The following is a 24,513-nucleotide window of genomic DNA, read 5'->3' on the forward strand; positions in this document are numbered from 1 at the left end:
CCATCACCATTGGTTTGGTTGAACCAGACTGAACGCTGCGCTCAGGTCTAGTTGAACCAGACTGAACGGGTCTAGTTGAACCAGACTGAACATCACCATTGGTTTGGTTGAACCAGACTGAACACTGCGCTCACCATTGGTCTAGTTGAACCAGACTGAGCGCTGCGCTCACCATTGGTCTAGTTGAACCAGACTGAACACTGCGCTCACCATTGGTCTAGTTGAACCAGACTTAATGCTGCGCTCACCATTGGTCTGGTTGAACCAGACTGAACGCTGCGCTCACCATTGGTCTAGTTGAACCAGACTGAACGCTGCGCTCACCATTGGTTTGGTTGAACCAGACTGAACGCTGCGCTCACCATTGGTCTAGTTGAACCAGACTGAACACTGCGCTCACCATTGGTCTTTTTGAACCAGACTGAACACTACGCTCACCATGGGTCTAGTTGAACCAGACTGAACACTGCGCTCACCATTGGTCTTTTTGAACCAGACTGAACGCTGCGCTCACCATTGGTTTGGTTGAACCAGACTGAACGCTGCGCTCACCATTGGTCTAGTTGAACCAGACTGAACGCTGCGCTCACCATTGGTTTGGTTGAACCAGACTGAACACTGCGCTCACCATTGGTCTAGTTGAACCTGACTGAGCGCTGCGCTCACCATTGGTCTAGTTGAACCAGACTGAACACTGCGCTCACCATTGGTCTAGTTGAACCAGACTGAGCGCTGCGCTCACCATTGGTCTAGTTCACATATGTCAGAGTCAAGGCCCGCGGGCCACATCCGGCCCGCGAGAAGGTTTTTTACGGCCCCTGGGATGATCTTGATTTATTATTAGAACCGGCCCGCAGACCGCAGCAAGCCGGCAGCCCGCAGATCTTTTACACGCACCAATACTACATTTCCCACAATGCAACGGTGACGCACCGAGCAGTAGGCTGCTTCATTTCAATATTTATTGGCACAGCAGTTGTCAGCATCACAGTAAAATTAACTTTCAGATACCCATCAAAAATGGCAAAACGGAAGGTGGACACTGAGAACCGGGGGTTTCAAACAAGGTGGGAGTCGGAGTATTTGTTCACGGAGGTAGCTGGAAAACCTGTGTGTCTTCTGTGTGGAGAAAGTGTGGCGGTACTGAAAGAGTATAATCTGAGACGACATTATGAAAAGAAACACGCGGACAAAAACAAGAATATGGACATGGAACAAAGGCTACAAAAGGCAGAGGAATTAAAACGAGGCCTCAAATCTCGACAGGCTCTGTTCAAAAAAGCCAAATCACAAGGCCAGGCTGCTGTCAAGGCCAGTTTTATTTTGGCAGAAGAGATCGCTAAATCAGCCCGGCCATTTACGGAGGGGGATTTCATCAAAAACTGCATGATTAAAGTTTGTGACGAAGTTTGCCCAGAAAAAAGGCAACTCTTTTTAAATGTGAGTCTGAGCAGAAACACCATTGCCGAGAGAGTAGACCAGTTGTCCATCAATCTAAAAGAGCAGCTTGTGAAAAAGGGAAAAGATTTCATTGCATATTCCTTGGCTGTGGATGAGAGCACCGACATTTCTGACATTGCCCAGTTGTCAATTTCCATCCGCGGAGTGGACTCCAGCCTAAGCGTGACAGAGGAGTTTTTGGCTTTACGTCCTATGCATGGCACAACTACGGGGCATGATTTGTATGAAGAGGTGTCAAGATGTGTAAATGAGATGGAGCTGCCTTGGGAAAAACTCGTGGGTTTGACAACCGACGGAGCACCTGCGATGTGTGAACACAGGAGCGGACTGGTGGCGAAGATACGGGAAAAGATGCAAGAGGAAAACGCGACAGGTGAGCTGACAGCTTATCATTGTATCATACACCAGGAAGCGTTGTGCGGTAAAGCCTTGAAAATGGAGCATGTAATGAGCATCATCACGCGCACAGTTAACTTTATCAGAGCCAAAGGTTTGAATCACCGCCAGTTCAAGGCATTTCTGACGGAGTTAGAAACGGAGCATGGTGATTTGCCTTATCACACAGAGGTGCGATGGCTAAGCCAGGGAAAGGTGCTTCAAAGATGTTTCGAGCTTCGTGAGGAGATTTGTCTGTTCTTGGACAGCAAAGGGAAAGACACAACACAACTCCGAGACGAAATGTTTCTGTGTGAAATGGCTTTTCTGTGTGACATTACGAGTCATCTGAATGCAATGAACTTGCAGCTGCAGGGTCGGGATCGTGTCATCTCTGATATGTACAGTACAGTGAAGGCATTTAAAACCAAACTGACTCTGTGGGAGACGCAGATGCGGAAAGAAAATTTGAGCCACTTTCCCAGCTGCCAGACCATGAAAGAGAAGCTCTCTACCAGTGCGTTCCCGAGCGCACAGTTGGCTGATAAAATAGGTATGCTTGCCGCTGACTTTCGACGCCGATTTGCTGACTTTGAAGCACAAAAAAGCAGGTTGGAACTGCTCGGTAACCCATTTGCTGTTGACGTGGAAAGCTCACCACCAAACCTCCAAATGGAGTTGATTGACCTCCAATGCAATGATGCACTGAGGGCAAAATATGCGGCAGTGGGTGCTGCGGAGTTCGCCCGTTTCCTCCCCGACACAATGCCCCAGCTGCGCATCCAGGCTGCTCAAACGTTGTCTATGTTTGGCAGCACATACCTGTGTGAACAACTGTTTTCTTTGATGAACTTGAACAAAACATCACACAGAAGTCGACTTACTGCTGAACACCTCCACTCAATTCTGAGGATTTCCTCAGCTCAGAGCCTTACCCCGAACATTGATGAACTTGTGGAAAAGATGGGACACCACCAAGTATCACCCTCAACCTCAAACAAGTGAACATTACTGTGCAATCACATATTTAGAGTTTTTACTCAGTTCAAGTTTAAAAGTTAAAGTTTAATATTTGTTTTCACTGCATGTTACTTCTCCTTAAACAAAGTGTTGTTTTTGATTAATAGATTTTTGCACTTTATTTTATTGTATTTCAATCCAATTATATTTTAAAAATATTTCAGTTGAGTGGATGATAGAAAATTGCTATTATTGTTTTTTTCTTTGAAGTAAATTTAGCCCACTTTTGCTAAAATAGAAAATATAGGCTACTGATGGTGCCTTGAATACCGGTTTCTTTCATTTAATGTTCATGTTATGGGGATTTTTATATAAAGGAAATTTGTCTTTTGTGTCTGTTGAAAATTAAAGATTACTGACAGAGCCATAAGAAAATATTGCTTTATTTATCTGATCATATTGGAATATATTTGTTAGGTTTTCAGTAGGTTCAATTAGGTTCACTAGACTATATGCGTCATTTAAAATTTTTTCAATGAACATTCGAACAGTCCGGCCCTCGGCTTGTAGCTAAATTTTTTATTTGGCCCTCCGTCCATTTGACTTTGACACCCCTGGTCTAGTTGAACCAGACTTAATGCTGCGCTCACCATTGGTCTGGTTGAACCAGACTGAACGCTGCGCTCACCATTGGTTTGGTTGAACTGAGTTGAACCAGGTCTGTTGAACCAGACTGAACACTGCGCTCACCATTGGTCTTTTTGAACCAGACTGAACGCTGCGCTCACCATTGGTCTAGTTGAACAAGACTGAACGCTGCGCTCACCATTGGTCTAGTTGAACCAGACTGAACACTGCGCTCACCATTGGTCTGGTTGAACCAGACTGAACACTGCGCTCACCATTGGTCTAGTTGAACCAGACTGTACACTTCGCTCACCATTGGTTTGGTTGAACCAGACTGAACACTGCGCTCACCATTGGTCTTTTTGAACCAGACTGAACGCTGCGCTCACCATTGGTTTGGTTGAACCAGACTGAAAGCTGCGCTCACCATTGGTCTAGTTGAACCAGACTGAACGCTGCGCTCACCATTGGTCTGGTTTAACCAGAATGAACACTGCGCTCACCATTGGTCTGGTTTAAACAGGCTAGGGATGACATATCACAATGCCAGAAATGTCCTTATACAATAACCTCTTATCAAGTCTATAGCTACTAAAAAAGTATCCTGTCTATCTCTTTTCCTGTTTTTCTGTTGTCTCAAATGCCTGCCGGAAGCCTCTTAAGGGATCTTAAGACCACGGTTCACTTTGGACTTGAACCCCATTAAAAAACCTGTGGTTTGAATTGAAGAAGGCAGCCCATAAACGCAGACGAAGGATGTCAAGGATGTGGAAAGATTATGTATTGAAAACAGCGGTGTCAATCATTTTGATCCCTTTCTTTTTGAAACGTTTTGTTTAACTTTGTATACAAAACGTCTTTCTCTGAGCAGTTGTATTTACATAAAATACTGTTTTATACATATTTCTGAACACACAATATTGCTCAGAATTTGTATTGTTTATTTAATTGAAATATTTTGATCATCTTTATCAAGGGTGCCAATAATTATGGATCTGACTGTACATAGAGGATGAGACCAGAGAGAGGAGAAGGTTATAGAGAGCTGAGCATCATTTACTCTAACAACGGAGAAGAATGAGAGAGCGAGAGAGAGCGAGAGAGCGGGAGAGAGAGTGAGATTCCTTTTGGCTCTTAGCTCTCCAGTTCATAAAGACTGAGAGCAGAGAGCAGCACTCAGTCTTCACTACGGCTGTTCAAGAGGTATGAACACGGGGAACCAAACAGACAAAAGTACAGAAGTACGGACTCGTTGCAATGTTGAAAATGAAGCAGCGGAGGACAATTGATGAACGCTGATTCGCAACCTCCCCCCCCCCTCTCGTTTACATCCATGTCTGAAGAGGAATAAGAAGAGAACATTTAAAAAGGACTAGGTGAGTTTTCCATCTTTACATCAATGGCAAATGAGTAGAGAAGGACATTTCCATAATGACTACCGAGAATACTTATTATAAACTAACGTCCATACACAAATCCAAGTTGCATTAGTGTCCATCGGTGGTTCTTGGTAGACAAAGAGAGTAATGTTCCCTTTTTGCAGTGACATACGGTGAGGTCGGTGCCTGGGTAGGTACTGGCTATTATCAAAGCCAGATTCACAACACACAACAGCTCCAACAACATTCATCGAAATTACCCAACTATTTCCACCAAACGTAGACACCAATGTAGTCAAGATACACAAGCGATAGCCTCCGACGGTGGAATGTTTCATCCGTGACCCAAAATGACACACTGCTCAACTCATCTCAGTCATGGACGGATGTAGCATCCACAGTTACTGACTGATAGGTGGCCGTAAAATACCAATATATGGACACGTCTCATCGGAATGATTCGCAACGCAAACTCCATTGCCTTACACAATGGATTTGCAATTCTTCAATGCGTGGCATGTGCGCAAACACACAACACCGATAAAATGATGTGAAATATTATTACACACACATACAGTACCAGTCAAAAGTTTGCACACACCTACTCATTCAAGGATTTGTCTTTATTTTTACTACTTTCTACATTGTAGAATAATAGTGAAGATATTAAAACTATGAAATAACACTTATGGAATCATGTACTAACCAAAAAAAGTGTTAAACAAATCAAAATATTTTATATTTGAGATTCTTCAAAGTAACCTGGTAACTCTAATAAACTCTGGGTCTTCTCTTGCTATGGCGGTCCTCATGAGAGCCAGTTTCATCATAGCGCTTGATGGTTTTTGCACTTGAAAAAAAAATTGAAAAAATTGAAGTTCTGGAAATGTTCTGGATTGACTGACCTTCATGTCTTAAAGTAATGATGGACTGTCATTTCTCTTTGCTTATTTGAGCTGTTCTTGCCATTATATGGACTTGGTCTTTTACCAAATAGGGCTATCTTCTAAACTCAGCAAAAAAAGAAACGTCCTCTCACTGTCAACTGCGTTTATTTTCAGCAAACTTAACATGTTTGGCCGGGTCGCAATTGTAAATGAGAACTTGTTCTCAACTTGCCTACCTGGTTAAATAAAGGTGAAATAAATAAATAAATAAAAATGTGTAAATATTTATATGAACATAACAAGATTCAACAACTGAGAAATAAACTAAAATAATCTAAATTATTACATATATTTTGATTTGTTTAACACTTTTTTGGTTACTACATGATTCCATATATGTAATTTGATCATTTTATTGTCTTCACCATTATTCTACAATGTAGAAAATATTACAAATATTAGACAAACCCTTGAATGAGTAGGCATGTCCAAACTTTTAACTGGTACTCTATATATACTTCATATATAAAGATTTGTTAAAATATAGATAATTTCGCTTCATAGTACAAATATACTCTCTCTAGAAAGATGGGTTGCCTCCCAGGGCTCTCAGATGTGACTCTTAATATAGCCTATAGCCTTGAATTAAATAAATGTGTGACATGGAATCACCTCAACTTTAAAAAAAACACTTTTCTAGCTTCAAAATGACAAAAAATATAGATTTTCATAATGAGTAAGACAAAAGGCAATAACACTTCACATCAAGTTCTTATGTGTAGTAAATTTATGATTATTACAATAGCAACATTGTTGTTACCTTGGACTTTGGAAATTGCTTGATAACTGCATAATAGTGGAGTTATTACACAAGTGGAATAAGGAACAGTGCCTATTCCTCTTGTATACAGTACGTACAAAAACTCTCAGCTCATTAGGCTAAAATGCAATTGCCAAAGTATGATGTCTCAACAAGCTAATAAAATGTTGGTTAAAAGTCATTACAGTTTTATTACACAGACACAAGAACAGTTTAATGTTAAGTGTTACTGAGCATGCGAACAGTAACAATATGGCTATTAAATGTTGAAAGGAAACTAAATATCCATAAACTGCTTCCTTGAATCTGCTAAAGCCAAAGTAGGTGCAGAATCATGTTAGTTTTTTTGTATTCTGAGTAATCTATCCCTTTAAAGATGGTATCGTTTGTGTGTTTGAAACAAGAACACTTGTCCTCAGATGGACACAGAGTTTCAAAGTTGTTTTTGCTAAGCGTCCAACTTGCTGTTTGCAAGTGTCTTTTGAATGTCTCTGCAGAATGTTCAGGTATCATTCAATTCATTCCAACGTTTTACCTTTTCAGTGGCATGTTGAACGAGTCATACAGTAGTTGAGCGTCACAACTTATCTGTCTGTACAAAATATCATTGGTTCATTGGTTTGACTTGATTATGCACACCTGGGTTAATGGATATTCAGGGATTTGGATATTTACAATCATGCAGTAATGTATTAATAACTGTATTGTGTAGATCAAATATGACTGTCAGATAGATTGGAATTGTATAGGAGATTGTGCTTGCTATTCGTGATATTTCTATCTTCAACATGCAGCTCCAGATAGAGCCCTGCCATTAGTTGAAGGCCAATAGTTTCTGAAAAGTAGTACATTCCCGAGATCTGTATTCAAATATTTTTGTTTTAAGGAGTTGCTTTCTCAGATTTGTATTCAAATAGTTTTGAAAAGTAGTCACGTTCTCAGATCTGTATTCAAATAGATGTGAAAAGTAGTACTTTTTTGGATCTGCATTCAAGTAGTTGTCACCTCCCAAGTAACTATTTGTTCCCTCTCAAAAATAGCTATATGTTCAAAACTATATGTAGTACATGTATCACTAAGAGAATGTCCAAATGAATAATGTATGCATTTATGCCGTACAAATAATACAGTAGAAGGCATATTTGTATTCCCATATTCATCTTTATATTTTAATACTTCCTATAGAGTCACGTTCTGACCTTAGTTCCTTTGTTTTGTCATTTGTTTTAGTCTGGTCAGGGCGTGAGTTGGGTGGGTTGTCTATGTTAGTTTGTCTATGATTTTCTATTTCTGTGTTTGGCCTGGTATGGTTCTCAATCAGAGGCAGCTGTCAATCGTTGTCCCTGATTGAGAACCATATTTAGGCAGCCGGTTTTCCATTGTGTTTTGGGGGTGGTTGTTTCCTGTTTAGTGTTTTTGTTTCACCTTTCAGGACGGTTTGTTTGTCTAGTGTTGCATATTTCATTATATAATATGAACACTTACCACGCTGCACCTTGTGGTCCTCCTCTCTTTCCCCAGACGACAAGCATTACATATAGCTAATAACCTTGAAGTTTATATGAATTTTAATGGGGGAGTGTAGTAGTTGGTTGGACTGAATTAGTCTCAGTAGTTTAGCCAAGCTGTGGGGGAGGGATCTTAGATCAATCCTCCATACAGAATATTTCCAGATCCTTGAAATCGTTCATGTGCGCTTATGGACTGCTCTCTTCAATTCAAACAACAGGGTTTCAAAGGGGCTCATGTCAGGAGACTGAGATGGCCATTGCAACATGTTGATTTTGTGGTCAATTAACCATTTCTTTGTGGATTTTGATGTGTGCTTGGCATTATTGTCTTGCTGGAAGATCCACAGGTTTTTGGCTAAATAATTTTGACCCCTCTTTAAAATATATACAGTACTTGTGAAACACAATCTATTTCTCCGAGCAATTGTATTTGTTTAAAATAATGTAATTTTCCAATTTGAGCCTATAATATAGCTCGGTAGTTGTGATATTTACTTTACTATACCATTTTTTGTTGTTGTTGCTCATCTTAATCAAGGGTGCCAATTATTTTGGACTTGACTGCATGTGACATCCATTTCAATCACCCATTTCAATCCATTTCAGTCTCCCCAAAGCTCTCATTTCCATTTGCAGCGGGCAAATATCATTAACAAGGTTATTCAAAAACTGCTAGATGTTGTTAGTTCAGACTGCAGTTAAACTAACTGTCACCTACACTGAGACCAGCAAAAACTTTCGTTCCTATTCTTTCCATTCATTCTTTCCATTCTCCCCCTCAGGTGTTGTGTCCCCATAAACCACAATGGCTCAGTATAACTGTTCCTCTCTGGGTCTACCTGCCACCACTCCTGACCAGCTGGGTTGGAATTTGTCCTGGGCTCTGGGCAACATCAGTACTGATGACATGGAGGACATGTGCCTGAGTCGGAGTCAGTACCTGGAGAAGTTTCTAGGCTTCCGGCGGTCACCCATGTTCCTGCCTGTCTGCATTACCTTCCTCATCATCTTCATTGTGGGATTGTTTGGGAACATGCTCACCTGCAGCGTCATCGTGCGCAACAAGGTGATGCGGACGCCAACCAACTACTACCTGTTCAGTCTGGCCGTGTCCGACTTATTGGTCCTAGTCCTGGGTATGCCATTGGAACTCTATGAGATGTGGAGCAGCTACCCGTTCCTGTTCGGTGCGGGCGGCTGCTACTTCAAGACCTTCCTGTTCGAGACTGTCTGCTTTGCGTCCATCCTCATTATAACAGTGCTGAGCGTGGAGCGATACATCGCCGTGATACACCCGCTCAAGGTCAAGCACGTCGCCACTCGTGCCCACGCCAAGCACGTCATCCTGATGCTGTGGGCCATGTCCATGGCGTGCGCCGTGCCCAACACCAGCCTCCATGGGGTGGCCGTGCTAGGAACCCGGTTCGGGCGCCAATTCCCAGAGTCGACCATCTGCATGATGGTGAAGCCCCGGTGGATATACAACCTGATTATCCAGGTGACCACGCTGGTCTTCTTCCTGCTGCCCATGCTCATCATCACCGGGCTGTACCTTCGCATTGGCCTGCAGTTGAGGATGGAGAGTGGCATGCAGGGGCTGGGGACCGGGCCGAGTTTTGGTTCTGACAGCCACTGGAGTGTCCACAGGCAGCAGCAGACGGCACGCCACCGTCAGGTCACCAAAATGCTATGTGAGTTTCACATCCACTGTCGCTATAGTACCAGAATGTCCTGGACATGTGCCGATTATAGACCTACTGTATATCTATATTCAATTGTGATTTAAAACTATTTTAATTAGCAAGATGCTGTGTAAGTCCTCACCCACTTTCTCTACAGTACCAGAAGGGTTGAGAGGAGATAAGAGGAAATTACAAATTATAGCCCGATATCTCAATTGAATTGGGATTTCAAGGTGTTTTCTGAAATACAGACTAAAAGATTAGTTCCTAATCGGGTCCATTGTTACTTAAATATTGCTCTTGCTTTCAGATGATAAGATGTTCAGGAAAGTGACAAATTATAGACCGATCTCTTTTGAATTTGGACTTAAAATTCTGTGCTGAGGATACAAACCAATATATTAGTTTCTGAATATGTTTATTGTCACGTAAACATGTCTTGTTCTCAATGTCTGCAAATGTATTTTCTTCTATTCTCCTGTCCACTTGCCTGTCTGTCTGCATCTGTCTGTCTGCCTCTCCGTCAGCTTGCTTGTCTGTCCATCCATCAGTCCATCTAACTGTCCGCCTCCCCAACAGGCGTACTGGTGATAGTCTTCGGCATCTGCTGGGCTCCCTTCCACATTGACCGCCTCATGTGGAGCTTCATAAACTCCTGGACTGGCCACCACCACCTGGTCTTCGAGTACGTCCACATCGTCTCCGGGGTCTTCTTCTACCTCAGCTCGGCGGTCAACCCCATCCTCTACAGCCTCATGTCCACCCGCTTCCGGGAGATGTTCCGGCAGGTCACGTGTCGCTACGGCCCATGTGGTGGTCACGTGCACCGGCTGACCTCCGGCTGCACCCAACTGACCCTGCGTAGTACTGCCGCAACACAATGGGACCCCAGAGAGAATCACCCCAGACAGAGAGGAGCACCACGTGTACGTATACTCCCACCACCAGCCTGTATATGCCAACACAAGCCCAGATTAGATATGGGTGAGGGGGTGGGGGTACCAAAACGAGGCACAAAAAAGAACCAGGATTTGGTCCCAAAATGACCATATTTGTGACTGAATGAACGTGTACAGTGAAAGTATGGATGGAGTGAAAGCAACAGTGTTGAAGTTTTGGCCTTGACTTTGGAGTAGAATTCTCACTGGGGATACCAAAATGAAACAAGATTAATAACAAATGTATCACTGATTGAAGGTGTACAGTGAGAAAGTTGCCTTTGGCTTTGCATTTCAAATAAACTTCCCACAAACATACTAATTGTTTTGTGGGATATTCAAATGATTATTCTGTGCAGATGAAAGTGTTCTTCGTTCGGATATTAATATTCCGGCGGAACACATCATTCATAAAGCTGATCTAATAATTGAACTGTGAAAAAGAAACAATACCCAGCTTTGTAAATGAGCTTATTGCTGTGTAATCCGTGAAGCTTGAATATCTTAGTCTGTTCAAATGTTTCAGGAGGCACAATTATAGGTTGTAGCGGTCTTCTTAACTGTCTTCTTCAATGTGTTGTTGTACCGCTCATGTGTACTAGCTATACCATCAAAATCCCACTCACTATGAATGTATAGCACAGGCAATATGGAAGTACACTACATGGGAGATGGAAAAGACAACTTTCATAGAAATCGAAAATGTGACATGCGATTTACGCATAACATCCTTAAAGAAATGGATAAAGGGGGTAAACACATGTTATGTACCTTTGTAGTACTACTCCAAAATGTATAGTATTTTAACTTCAAGTGCTTTCTGGAAACTGCAATCTTTTGTTCCTGTGTAAACTGATTTAGAATTGAACATGTTTACAATGACAAAAGTTTTCAGCCTCGCCTACATTTTCATGGCTAAACAATGTGCATCATATTATTTGCATGCTCCCATAGAGTCTCAAATGTTTTCAGTATAAAGAGACATAGTTGAGATACCTGTCATGTTGTCATGTGGTTTTAGTAAGGGCTTGATTGTTTACAGAAGAATAATTATACTGCTTTTAAGAAGCCTATTGTAAAGCATGCACATTAAACAGTGCTTTAGGTGTCACTACAGGCACCCTGGTTCGAATCCAGGCTGTATCACAACCGGCTGTGATTGGGAGTCCCACAGGGCGGCACACAATTTGCCCAGGTTTGGCCGGACTAGGCTGCCATTGTAAATAAGAATTTGTTCTTAACTGACTTGCCTGGATAAATAAAACAATTACAAAAAAAAACGTTTCAACTTTATGGTTTTATTGAGGAGATGCATGACAAATAATTTATTTTAATTTTTTGTTATTTCCGTGATTCAATTGCAACAGTGTAATTGAAACTTAAGAGAAAATAAATACTGCATGGGGATTACCAATGAATACATCACAGGCATATCCTAAAGCCAATATGTGTTTGATCCCACAAGTTTGATAGGAACACATTCCTTCAAGATGAATAAGACTTCTCTTGACCTTTCCCCGTGTGACTGAGAATATTCCATAGGATGTAATATAGGGACAGCTAATTGTATTCACAATCTGTCCGGTTGAATGACAGCACTGGGGGAACAGTATAAATGTCCCACAGTTCCCCCGCTTTTACCTTTGACCTCTGCTGGATTTCTGCTCTCCTAATCAAGTAGTATACTAGACCAAAAAGGTCATTAGCTTTATACATAACAACAACACTGTTTGACTTGTAGTAAAAAGCCTAATGTACACTGCATGTACGCAACGCAAGAACGCTACACAATGCCATTTTGCGTAGCTACTTGACGTTTGTGATTTGGGAACGTACACACGGTATGAATTGGGCTTAATGCAGCATATCAGTGGAATCTCAATGGAATGACCGCATTAAGGGCACAGTACAAATGGCTCACAGTTCCCCCGTTATTTTACCCCGATCCATCCAGGATGAGTCTACTGACTGCTCCGGTAGCGTTCTGCTCTCCAGTAGATTAGTGGACAAACACTTTCTTTAGCTTTCTAGCTAACGACAGCACCGACATCTCTCCTCACCAAGTATTTTATTAGATAATGACCAACACTTTTCTAGTTAATGACATACTTATCATAGCATCTCAGAATCACAATCTGTCAGGTCGAATGACAGCACTGAGGACACAGTATAAATGCCCCCAAAGTTCCCAGGATGATTATTTTTTACCCTGAGCCATCTGGGGTAATGAGTTTACTGAATGCTCTGCTGGTTTCACTCTGCTGTGGGGCGGTAGACAGTAGAGTGCTCCTTCTCAGAGAGAGTGTGTGTGTGTGTGTGTGTGTGTGTGTGTGTGTGTGTGTGTGTGTGTGCGTGTGCGTGCGTGCGTGTGTGCGTGCGTGTGTGCGTGCGTGCGTGTCGTGTGTGTGTGTGTGTGTGCGTGTGTGCGTGTGCGTGCGTGCGATTCCCAAGTGGTTACAGTCACTTGGGAATTACAATGGGAGTCTGGGACAAGTAACAGGGAAGGATGAGAAAGAGTGACTGGCACAAGTTGAGGCGACCAAGGGATTTAATACAAAAATATCAAGACAAAATCCAATGGAATTGAAAAGCAGTGCAGGTGGTGCTTTCAAAGATTTATCCTGAGATTGTCTGGTGGGAGCATGGTTACCTCTGCGCACGCCAGTTTTAGAAAATGGTCAGAACGCATGAGCATCATACTCATTATAATCATGTAATGAACATGGAGATACAATGATTAATGAAATCATTATATGGTCAAAAATCTATTAGATTCATAATCATTATAACCTACTTTTTCAGAGGTAAGTTGAGAACAAACTCCCATTGACAATGACAGCCTGACATCAAATACAGAAACAACATCAAAGACAGATTAATGATCTGTGTATTAATTGTTAGAGTTCGGGAAATTGGAAATTCAAGTGCCAGAGGCAATATTCGGTCTCTTTCTTAACTGGCAGAAGTTGCTAATCTGAAGATAATGACTGCATACACTGAATGTCAGTGTTATTGATTGACAGGCACCAACTCCAGAAGCTTCTAAGCTGAAATACAGCTGAAGTCGGAAGTTTACATACACTTAGGTTGGAGTCATTAAAACTCGTTTTTCAACCACTCCACTATAGTTTTGGCAAGTCGGTTAGGACATCGACTTTGTGTATGACACAAGTAATTTTTCCAACAATTGTTTACAGACAGATTATTTCACAAAAAATTTGCTGTATCACAATTCCAGTGGGTCAGAGTTTACATACACTAAGTTGATTGTGCCTTTAAACAGCGTGGAACATTACAGAAAATTATATGGCTTTAGAAGCTTCTGATAGGCTAATTGACATAATTTTAGTCGATTGGAGGTATTTCAAGGTCTACCATCAAACTCAGTGCCTCTTTGCTTGATATCATGGGAAAATCAAAAGAAATCAGTCAAGACCTCAGAAAAACAATTGTAGACCTCCACAAGCCTGGCTCATCCTTGGGGGCAATTTCCAAAAGCCTGAAGGTACTACGTTCATCTGTACAAACAATAGTACGCAAGTATAACCACCATGGAGCCGCGTTCTGAAGCAGTCGTCATACCGCTCAGGAAGGAGACGCGTTCTGTCTCTTAGAGATGAATCAAACTCAGAACAACAGCAAAGGACCTTGTGACGATGCTGGAGGAAACAGGTACAAAAGTATCTATATCCACAGTAAAATGAGTCTTATACATAGAAGCCACTGCTCCAAAACCACCATAAAAATGCCAGACTACGGTTTGCAACTGCACATGGGGATAAAGATCGTACTTTTTGGAGAAATGTCCTCTGGTCTGATGAAACAAAAATAGAACTGTTTGGCCATAATGACCATCATTGTTTGGAGGAAAAAGGGGGAGGCTTGCAAGCCGAAGAACACCACCCCAACCGTGAAAATTATGTGGATATATTGAATCAACATCTCAAGACATCAGTCAGGAAGTTAAGGCTTTGTCGCAAATGCGTCTATTGGAGTCGCCATCACAAAGCCCTGACCTCAATCCCATAGAAGATTTCTGGGCAGAACTGAAAAAGCGTGTGCGAGCAAGGAGGCCTACAAACCTGACTCAGTTACACCAGCTCTGTCAGGAGGAATGGGACAAAATTCACCCAAATTATAGTGGGAAGCTTGTGGAAGGCTACCCAAAACGTTTGACCCAAGATACTTTAATTATAATAATAATTTAAAGGCAATGCTACCAAATACTAATTGAGTGCATGTAAACTTCTGACCCACTGGGAATGAGATGAAAGAAATAAAAGCTGGAATAAATAATTCTCTCTACTATTATTCTGACATTTCACATTCTTAAAATAAAATGGTGATCCTAGCTGACCTAACACAGGGAATTTTTACTAGGATTAAATGTAAGGAATTGTGAAAAACTGAGTTTAAATGTATTATGTAGGTTTTATGTAAACTTCCGACTTCAACTGTATGTAAATCAGATAAAGCGATGTCCTGTTTACGAGATTCATAGGTTAACTCACTGGAGACAAAATTGGAGTCCAGAGGCAATATTTATTTAACAGCCCGGGATCAAACCAGGGTCTGTATTGATGCCTCTAGCACTGAGATGCAGTACCTTAGACCGCTGCACCACTCAGAAGCCCAATATCATCACAGTGTCAATAACACACTTTTTTTTTTACAAAAACATTACTCTCATAGGGAGACTAGGTATTCAATCATATATTCCCGCAGGCTTATTATCAGCACAGGTGCTAACTTTAGAATTCATGGGGGATAGTTGCATCCCAGGGAACCATCGACAATCTCCTGACATTGCACTCTCCTTGTTTCTATAATCTTACACTTGTGTTCAAAATGGTTCATAAAAACTTCAGTGGTGAAGTTCGAATTTTATTAGTGCCAAAGAAAGAAGTTTCTTCAAATCCTATAAAAAAAATGAAAAGAGGGGACTGAATGCACCAATTCTGCATGGCATTTCTCTGTTTCTCACTAAGAAAATTTTGATTTCAGTCTTGGGGGTTTGATGTGGCAGTTACTGATGTTTGTCCACCATGAGACACATTAGGAAGAAAGCCTAAAATAGTCTGAATGAAACTAAGATTACTAAAGAAATCTGTAATTAAATGTTAGGCTTTTGCAGTGATTTTAGTCGCGCAAGTTTACATCTACATAAGGTGTTTGGTACAGTATTTCTCAAGTAACAAAACGAGCAATGTGTTGTTTTAGGTAAACAATGTCCGAGCAGCAGAGGAAGGATTGGATAGAGCGCAATTACTGCAGCTGGGTATCCCGTGTTAATGGGCAAGTGAGCATTGTCAAAAGCAAAATTCAAAACGATGTACTATTTACACTTGAGCAAATTTTGACACTAGAATAATATCGATGCCACGTAGGCTGGGGTTTTTTTTATCAGAGAAGTTGTTTATTGCCTTCAGTTGCGGATTTAATTGTTATACCTGGAGGGGTTCTTCAATGCCTTCTTGCCTGGTAATAAGCAGAGCTCTGAACAGTGCCTCGTTGATTTTGTTGTTAAAGCCTGAATTAAAAAATGTATTAAATATATGTTTCTTCTTACTCATCAACACACAAAACCCCATAATGACAAAGTCAAAAAATGTTTTTAGACATGTTTGCACATGTTATCTATATGAAACAGAGAAATATCAATGAAATACAGAAATATAATATTTACATACAGTGCCTTGCGAAAGTATTTTGCTACCTTTTGCCACATTTCAGGCTTCAAACATAAAGATATAAAACTGTATTTTTTTGTGAAGAATCAACAACAAGTGGGACACAATCATGAAGTGGAACGACATTTATTGGATATTTCAAACTTTTTTAACATTTCAAAAACTGAAAAATTGGGCATGCAAAATTATTTAGCCCCTTTACTTTCATTGCCAGACTATTTTAAAGTCAACATTGGTCTCGTGGGGATATTCCTGAGCAGTTTCCTTCCTCTCCGGCAACTGAGTTAGCAAGTTACACCTGTATCTTTGTAGTGACTGGGTGTATTGATACACCATCCAAAGAGAAATTAATAACTTCACCATGCTCAAAGGGATATTCAATGTCTGCTTTTTAAATTTTTACCCATCTACCAATAGGCGCTCTTCTTTGCGAGGCATTGGAAAACCTTTCTGGTCTTTGTGGTTGAATCTGTATTTGAAATTCACTGCTCAACCTTGGGTGGTTTTCGTGTTTTCACTATTTTTGCACACAGAATGAGTCCATACAACTTATTATATGACTTGTTACTCCTGAACATTTACACTCTATTTAGGTCTGCCATAACAAAAGGGTTTGAATACTTATTGTACAAATGTCTAAAAACACAATTCCACTTTGACATTATTATTTTGTGTAGATCAGTGACACAAAATCTCAATTTAAAATATTTACATTTCAGGCTAACACAATAAAATGTGGAAAAAGTCAAGGGGTGTGAATATTTTCTGAAGGCACTGTAAATCAACTTGCTTTGTGCCCACAAGAAGAGCCATCAGCTCTGTGTAGGTGTACTTATACCCCCATCACACTACTAAGTTGTGCCGAACTGTACTGGCTGGCCTGGTAGCGCATCCAAAACAGTTGCTGAAACTGCTGGAATGGACAACTTGAAAGAAGGACCTCAGAGCCAGCACTGTCCAGTTTGGCTTGATAGTGGGAAAAGGGTATTACAGAGCAGCTGAGCCGAATATTTAATTGAAGCTCATATATACAGCATATATTATCAGAGCCAGCAGGGCTATTCCAAGAACCGGATGACTGGAAAACCTTCATTATAAAACTTTCTACCTGAGCCCTCGGAGCTCTATGAAACAAACACCACCACAAACGTTTACACGACACAAATTAACCACCAACATAAGGCACTAATGTGAGAATAAAAATATTAAAGAAGATACATTCTATATGTGTGGCTTTGTAACCCCCTTGCTATTACAATAGTCTGTGTAGACCCGTTATATTGAAACTGTGTTCCAGCTAAAACAGCTCATTACATGAAACATAATAGCATCTATTCGAGTCAGAATGCAGCAGTGCCCCTGAGTTAATACCTCCATATATGGGTATTCTTCACAATTCAAAGCCACACCCCCATAGGGAGAATCTGTAAGTATAATAACTGAGATATTTATTGCAGCCCTCATCCTCCACATACAACACCCGTTCTGCCAGTTACATTCTGTTAAAGGTCTCCAAAGCACACACATCCCTGGGTCGCTTGTCCTTTCAGCTCGCTGCAGCTAGCAACTGGAACAGACACTCAAACTGGACAGTTTTATATCAATCCCTTCATTCAAAGTCTCAATCATGGACACTCTTACTGAGAGTTGTGGCTGCTTTGCGTGATGTATAGTTGTCTCTAACTTCTTTCCCTTTGTGATGTCGTCTGTGCCCAATGGTTGTGCAATTTTTTGTGCTGTTACCATGTTGTGCTGTTACCATGTTGTGTTGCTACCATGTTGTTGTCATGTTGTGTTGCTACCATGCTGTGTTGTCATGTGTTGCTGCCATGCTACGTTGTCTTAGGTCTCTCTTTATGTCATGTTGTCTCTCCTGTCATGTGTGTTTTGTACTATATATATATATATATACAGTGGGGCAAAAAAGTATTTGGTCAGCCACCAATTGTGCAAGTTCTCCCTCTTAAAAAGATGAGGCCTGTAATTTTCTTCATAGGTACACTTCAACTACTATATTTTTAAGTGGGAGAACTTGCACAATTTGTGGCTGACTAAATACTTTTTTGCCCCACTGTATATATTTTTTAATTTTATTTTTTTATCCCAGCCCCAGTCCCGGCAGGAGGCCTTTTGCCTTTTGGTCATTGTAAATAAGAATTTGTTCTTAACTGACTTGCCTAGTTAAATAAAGGTTCAATAAAAATAAATAAATGAGTAGTTGAACACAGGCATAATTAATGCAAATGTTTAATGTGGTGGCAGAGACAGTTATGGGGCCATTGCAATGTTTCCTCCTCAGGCAATTAAAAGTTAAACATTTTCTGACAGCGGGTTCCAGGTTGCTTTGCAGTGCAAAATCTAAAAACATTGAGATAAAAAGACACCCAGCAACTTTATGTTGCTTAATTAGCGAGGGGTCCATAATTTGTGACAGATTTTCAACGCTAATATTCTAAAATCTGCAATAACACAATATGCACATTGCCCCAACAGCGATGTGTTTCCATCAAACTGATTTATCGTGGATAAAAGTCCATGAGTGATGACATACTGCACATTAAATTAACTTTGCGGTTAAATTCCTATGTACAGAATGAAAAATACAAGTTCAATGGGTTTCCATTGCATTTAAGGCTATTGATAGTGTTGTCACTGTTGCGTTATATAGCAAACGTGCCCACTCTGGTCTTGGTACGTGCACTTTAGCCGACAGCTCGCAGATGTAGTGCGGATAGGCTACTCTACATTATGAGATTATTATGGATAAGAGCGATACAATTTGTATTTGTCTAACAGCAGCTAGGCATCGAACATTATGCCACCAGAATAAGACCCTCAATATTTAAAGGCGAGTCAAGCATCAAGCTCGTCAAGTGCGCTTTCACCACACTGTGAAGTTGATCTTATTTCATCTGTAGCCTAAAAACTGCCCCCCCCGAGTCGTAGTGGGAGGACCACACAACATATCATGCAACTCCCAAGTTTACTTCGATATGGGTTATTAAAGCAATATTTGCGCATAAAGGAGTTTCCACTGCCATTTATTGCATATTACATTTAACCAACACATAAAAAAATCCCACCTACACAAAAAGACCTCACCATGTCGAACGAACAAATTGTCTGTTTCCATCAAGCCTGGTGTTGTTCCGAAAAACTTTACCTGACAGAATGCCCCGTTCGCATGAGCGCGCATGGATTCAATTCGTTATTGCTGCGATTTGCTTGCGAGTTGAGATTTATGTTCACGTTAGGCTGCGTTTCATTTTATATTTTATCACGGTTTGGATCGCTGGGAGGCACTAGTATTGTCTGCAATTTTCGGTTTGGCTATTTGTTTCAAGTGTATTAGGATATAAATAAATCTCTTTGCCAAAATTCGTCTCTCCCATGTCTTATTCGACTAGTAGTTGTTCTGAGATGTTTATTGCTTGCCTACATTTTACTCCCTCCTATATTTAATATAACACATGAATTATTCATTTCGGTTGCCTATCCCGATGTTAAGTTTGTTCTATAGAAATTATTTGACTCTGATGTGCGCCAAAGAAAGTATTTGACCTAGCCACAAGTTTAAGGATATTAGAAGGGGGGAAGGATTTCTGCAAGGGTGTTTTCTTGAGATTATAAAGAAACATTTCTTAGATTCATTTTGTAATGTTTAAGAAAATCAAGATAATCCTCATATTATCACACAATAACACAAAAACATCACAGAAAGTTGATCAGAACAGGCATTAAATAGGAAATACAAATGTTGATCTTTGCATAATAAGATATAAAATTACAATACATATAATATAAAAAGACAATAAAAAACAAACAAATATTGGAAAGCTGATAAACAGCTCGACTGAACATTTAGTCTCCCAGGTGATACTGCTGCCTAGAACTCAAGCCTAACCTCGTCCTGACAGGCAGCCAGACATAATGTAACGGTTTTCTTCCTGGGAAGGAGAGGACCAAAATGCAGGGTGATTATTTATAAACATCTTTAATGAAAGATGAAAACGTGAACACTATACAAAATAAGAAAACGTGGAAAAACCGAAACAGTCCTAACTGGTGCAAAATACAGAGACAGGAACAATCACCCACAATATACCTCAAGAATATGGCTGCCTAAATATGGTTCCCAATCAGAGACAACGATAAACACCTGCCTCTGATTGAGAACCACTCTAGGCAACCATAGACTTACCTAGACAACTACACTGAACACAACCCCATAAATCTAATAAACCCTTAGACAAGACGAAACACAATAAATCACCCATTTCACACCCTGGCCTAACCAAAATAATAAAGAAAACATAGATAACTAAGGCCAGGGCGTGACACATAATCCTCCAATGATGGGATGGTTTTCATAAAGGACTGGTGGAACATAACGTCCTGGTTCCAAGTCTGATGGGAGAGCATGGCGCTTGTAATGCCAAAGGACCACCCATACGTGGAATGTAACACATGACTGTAAGTCGCAGGATAAAAGCGGCTAAATATATATTATTATATTATTATATACAACCATTCTGAAATGTATGATGAAAAATGTTGAGATATTTTAAACATTAAATACATTTTCTTGAATTACAATTATTTCATTTCCAGACAAAGCGGATAATACTACTTCTAGAAATATTACTGCTTATACAAAATTGTACTCGCAAAAATGTGCCGTTGGAAGTGAACAAGCAATTACCCAATGTTTTCCTCATTATTGTCCACCTCCCCACAGAAGTGGCACAGTTGGCTCAGGTCATCTAGCAAAACATAATTTCAAGTAGTCTTTACATCTGTACATGTATTTTTCAGAGCAAACAGGGAACGGAACAAGGGAATAGTATAGGTTTCTTGTAACAAAATTATTTAAATACCTGTGTTTCAGTGGACATCTAGTCAGAAGTTGGATCAGAGATAACATTAAAAGATCCATATAAATGTTTTTTTTTTTTTGATCTACAATATCTTAAATTAGAAATTGAACATACCATTGTTTGAGGAGAGTGACTGCTATTTCAATTGTCATGATAACATCTTTGTCCGTATTTGAAATGACAATCGACTCCTCCTTCAGAACACATTCAGAAAACTGGGAAAAACATTTGATGGGCATTTCAGTCTTCCCAACAAAATTGTTACACTTAAGATTCTAATTTGCAAGTATACAACGACACAGCTATAATATAATTTGAGAGTTCTGTTTTGCCCTTTAGTCAGTATACCTTCAGTAGGTTAATTGTGCATTACTTATACTCTTATACATACTTTCAAGACAAAGACTCCACAAGCAGTAAATATCTTGTTGGCATTTGTGAGGAAGGGTACCACATGCCCATCTGGAGATATTACACCCCTTCTCTTAGGAATGATCTGAACATACAGTGGGGCAAAAAAGTATTTAGTCAGCCACCAATTGTGCAAGTTCTTCCACTTAAAAAGATCAGAGGTCTGTAATTTTTATCATATGTACACTTCAACTATGACAGACAAAATGAGGGAAAAGACTCCAGAAAAATCACATTGTAGGATTTTTTTATTAATTTATTTGCAAATTATGGTGGAAAATAAGTATTTGGTCAATAACAAAAGTTTCTCAATACTTTGTTATATATCCTTTGTTGGCAATGACAGAGGTCAAACGTCTTCTGTACATCTTCACAAGGTTTTCACACTGTTGCTGGTATTTTGGCCCATTCCTTCATGCAAATCTCCTCTGGAGCAGTGATGTTTTGGGGCTGTTGCTGGGCAACACGGACTTTCAACTCCCTCCAAAGATTTTCTATGGGGTAGAGATCTGGAGACTGGCTCCTTCATTGCCCAGGCGGTGTGTTTGGGATCATTGTCATGCTGAAAGACCCAGCCACGTTTCATCTTCAATTCCTTTGCTGATGGAAGGAGGTTTTCACTCAAAATCTCACGATACATGGCCTCATTCATTCTTTCCTTTACACAGATCAGTCGTTCTGGTCCCTTTGCAGAAAAACAGCCCCAAAGCATGATGTTTCCACCCCCATGCTTCACAGTAGGTATGGTGTTCTTTGGATGCAACTCAGCATTCTTTGTCCTACAAACACAACAATGTTTGGTTTCATCTGACCATATGACATTCTGCCAATCTTCTTCTGGATCATCCAAATGCTCTCTAGCAAACTTCAGACAGGCCTGGACATGTACTGGCTTAAGCAGGGGGACACGTCTGGCACTGCAGGATTTGAGTCCCTGGCGGCGTAGTGTGTTACTGATGGTAGGCTTTGTTACTTTGGTCCCAGCTCTCTGCAGGTCATTCACTAGGTCCCCCCGTGTGGTTCTGGGATTTTTGCTCACCGTTCTTGTGATCATTTTGACCCCCACGGGATGAGATCTTGCGTGGAGCCCCAGATCAAGGGAGATTATCAGTGGTCTTGTATGTCTTCCATTTCCTAATAATTGCTCCCACAGTTGGTTTCTTCAAACCAAGCTGCTTACCTATTGCAGATTCAGTCTTCCCAGCCTGGTGCAGGCCTACAATTTTGTTTCTGGTGTCCTTTGACAGCTCTTTGGTCTTGGCCATAGTAGAGTTTGGAGTGTGACTGTTTGAGGTTGTGGACAGGTGTCTTTTATACTGATAAAAGTTCAAACAGATGCCATTAATACAGGTAACAAGTGGAGGACAGAGGAGCCTCTTAAAGAAGAAGTTACAGGTCTGTGAGATCCAGACATCTTGCTTGTTTGTAGGTGACCAAATACTTATTTCCAATATAATTTGCAAATAAATTCATTAAAAATCCTACAATATAATTCTGGATTTTTTTCTTCTCATTTTGTCTGTCATAGTTGAAGTGTACCTATGATGAAAATTACAGGCCTCTCATCTTTAAGTGGGAGAACTTGCACAATTGGTGGCTGACTAAATACTTTTTTTGCCCCACTGTATATGTTATTAAAATACAGCATTTTGAAACACTTTAATGATTACAATACAGAGATTAATAATAGTATAACATTTCAAAGACTTTATGGATTCCATTGTAAAAAAAATATTAAAAGCAGTTTTTACCTTGGCATCTTTTTATCTTTGTGGCACTCTCCCCCATTGGGTTGAGGAACAGAGCCCTCTTTTGGGATTGTCAGCATAACCTTTCAAGTTTAGACAGACAGACACACATACATATACACATATTACATTCACACATATGGCACACACACATTTTACACGTGTGTATGTGTTCACATGTATATTCTGTATTATGTATGTATTTCTTAGTTCTTAATACTGCTTTAGCGGCTCTTCATCACAGTCCAGTGGTTGTGTTCATTGATGATGCCAATGAATGTACTTGTACATCATTGAATCAGTCTCAAATTTGAAAGAGCAAGGATACAGTTGCTTGAGTTCAAAATCTGTAAAATATTACATATAATACATTATGACATTATAAGAATAATCCATCCAACCTTAAGTTTTGATTTCTTGCTCCCCCAAATGCCAGTCATTTCAAAGGTGTCAATGTAGAAATCTTGCTCGTGTAACGTTCATCTTCCTCCTCTTCTGAGGTGGAGGAGTAGGAAGGATCGGAGGACCAATGCGCAGCGTGGTACGTGTTCATGATGGTCTTTAATAAACTCAGAACACTAAAACAAAGAGAATGCCACGAACCAAAACAGTCCTGTCTGGTGACATACAAAAAGACAGAAAACAATCACCCACGAAACACAGGTGGGAAAAGGCTACCTAAGTATGATTCTCAATCAGAGACAACTAACGACACCTGCCTCTGATTGAGAACCATACCAGGCCAAAACGCAAAACACAACATAGAAAAACTAACATAGACAACCCACCCCAACTCACGCCCTGACCAACCTAAAACAAAGACATAACAAAAGAACTAAGGTCAGAACGCGACAGCTCGGTTGACTGCCTATTCAAATTCTTCACCAGATGGAACATGTAGGCATTGATGGTCTGACAGAAAAAAAGAAAGACAATGAAGGTAAATCTGTTACATGGAAAAACAACAACTGAGGTTTTCCTTATAAATACAAAGATTTATCACACACATACAGTGTTTACATATACTGTATGTGCAACACAGTCTTACCTCACTTTCCAGCTCCAATTTTGGACCAGTTCTGTGGAGATCCTGATAAAAGATTTTCTATGGGCCGATTCTAGACAACAGCACATATACATCTTTTCC

At 40.4% G+C, this 24,513-nt stretch overlaps 1 protein-coding gene and 1 long non-coding RNA gene across 2 annotated transcripts; one reads left to right on the forward strand and one right to left on the reverse strand.

Moving 5' to 3' along the window:
* Window positions 1-4,410: 4,410 nt before the first annotated feature.
* Window positions 4,411-11,909, forward strand: LOC124010015 (neuromedin-U receptor 1-like). The gene is made up of 3 exons (XM_046322317.1): window positions 4,411-4,799; window positions 8,803-9,711; window positions 10,282-11,909. Exons 2-3 carry the CDS (start codon window positions 8,826-8,828, stop codon window positions 10,746-10,748), a joined length of 1,353 nt encoding a protein of 450 aa, XP_046178273.1. The 5' UTR covers window positions 4,411-4,799; window positions 8,803-8,825; the 3' UTR covers window positions 10,749-11,909.
* Window positions 11,910-19,309: 7,400 nt separating this feature from the next.
* LOC124009191 lies at window positions 19,310-23,969 on the reverse strand. The gene is made up of 3 exons (XR_006834238.1): window positions 23,768-23,969; window positions 23,370-23,449; window positions 19,310-20,277 (listed from the first exon to the last, which is right to left on the reverse strand). It is a non-coding gene; the product is annotated as an uncharacterized LOC124009191 (long non-coding RNA).
* Between the last annotated feature and the right edge of the window lie 544 nt (window positions 23,970-24,513).

Source organism: Oncorhynchus gorbuscha, linkage group LG22, assembly GCF_021184085.1.
Source record: "Oncorhynchus gorbuscha isolate QuinsamMale2020 ecotype Even-year linkage group LG22, OgorEven_v1.0, whole genome shotgun sequence".
Lineage (NCBI taxonomy): Eukaryota > Metazoa > Chordata > Actinopteri > Salmoniformes > Salmonidae > Oncorhynchus > Oncorhynchus gorbuscha.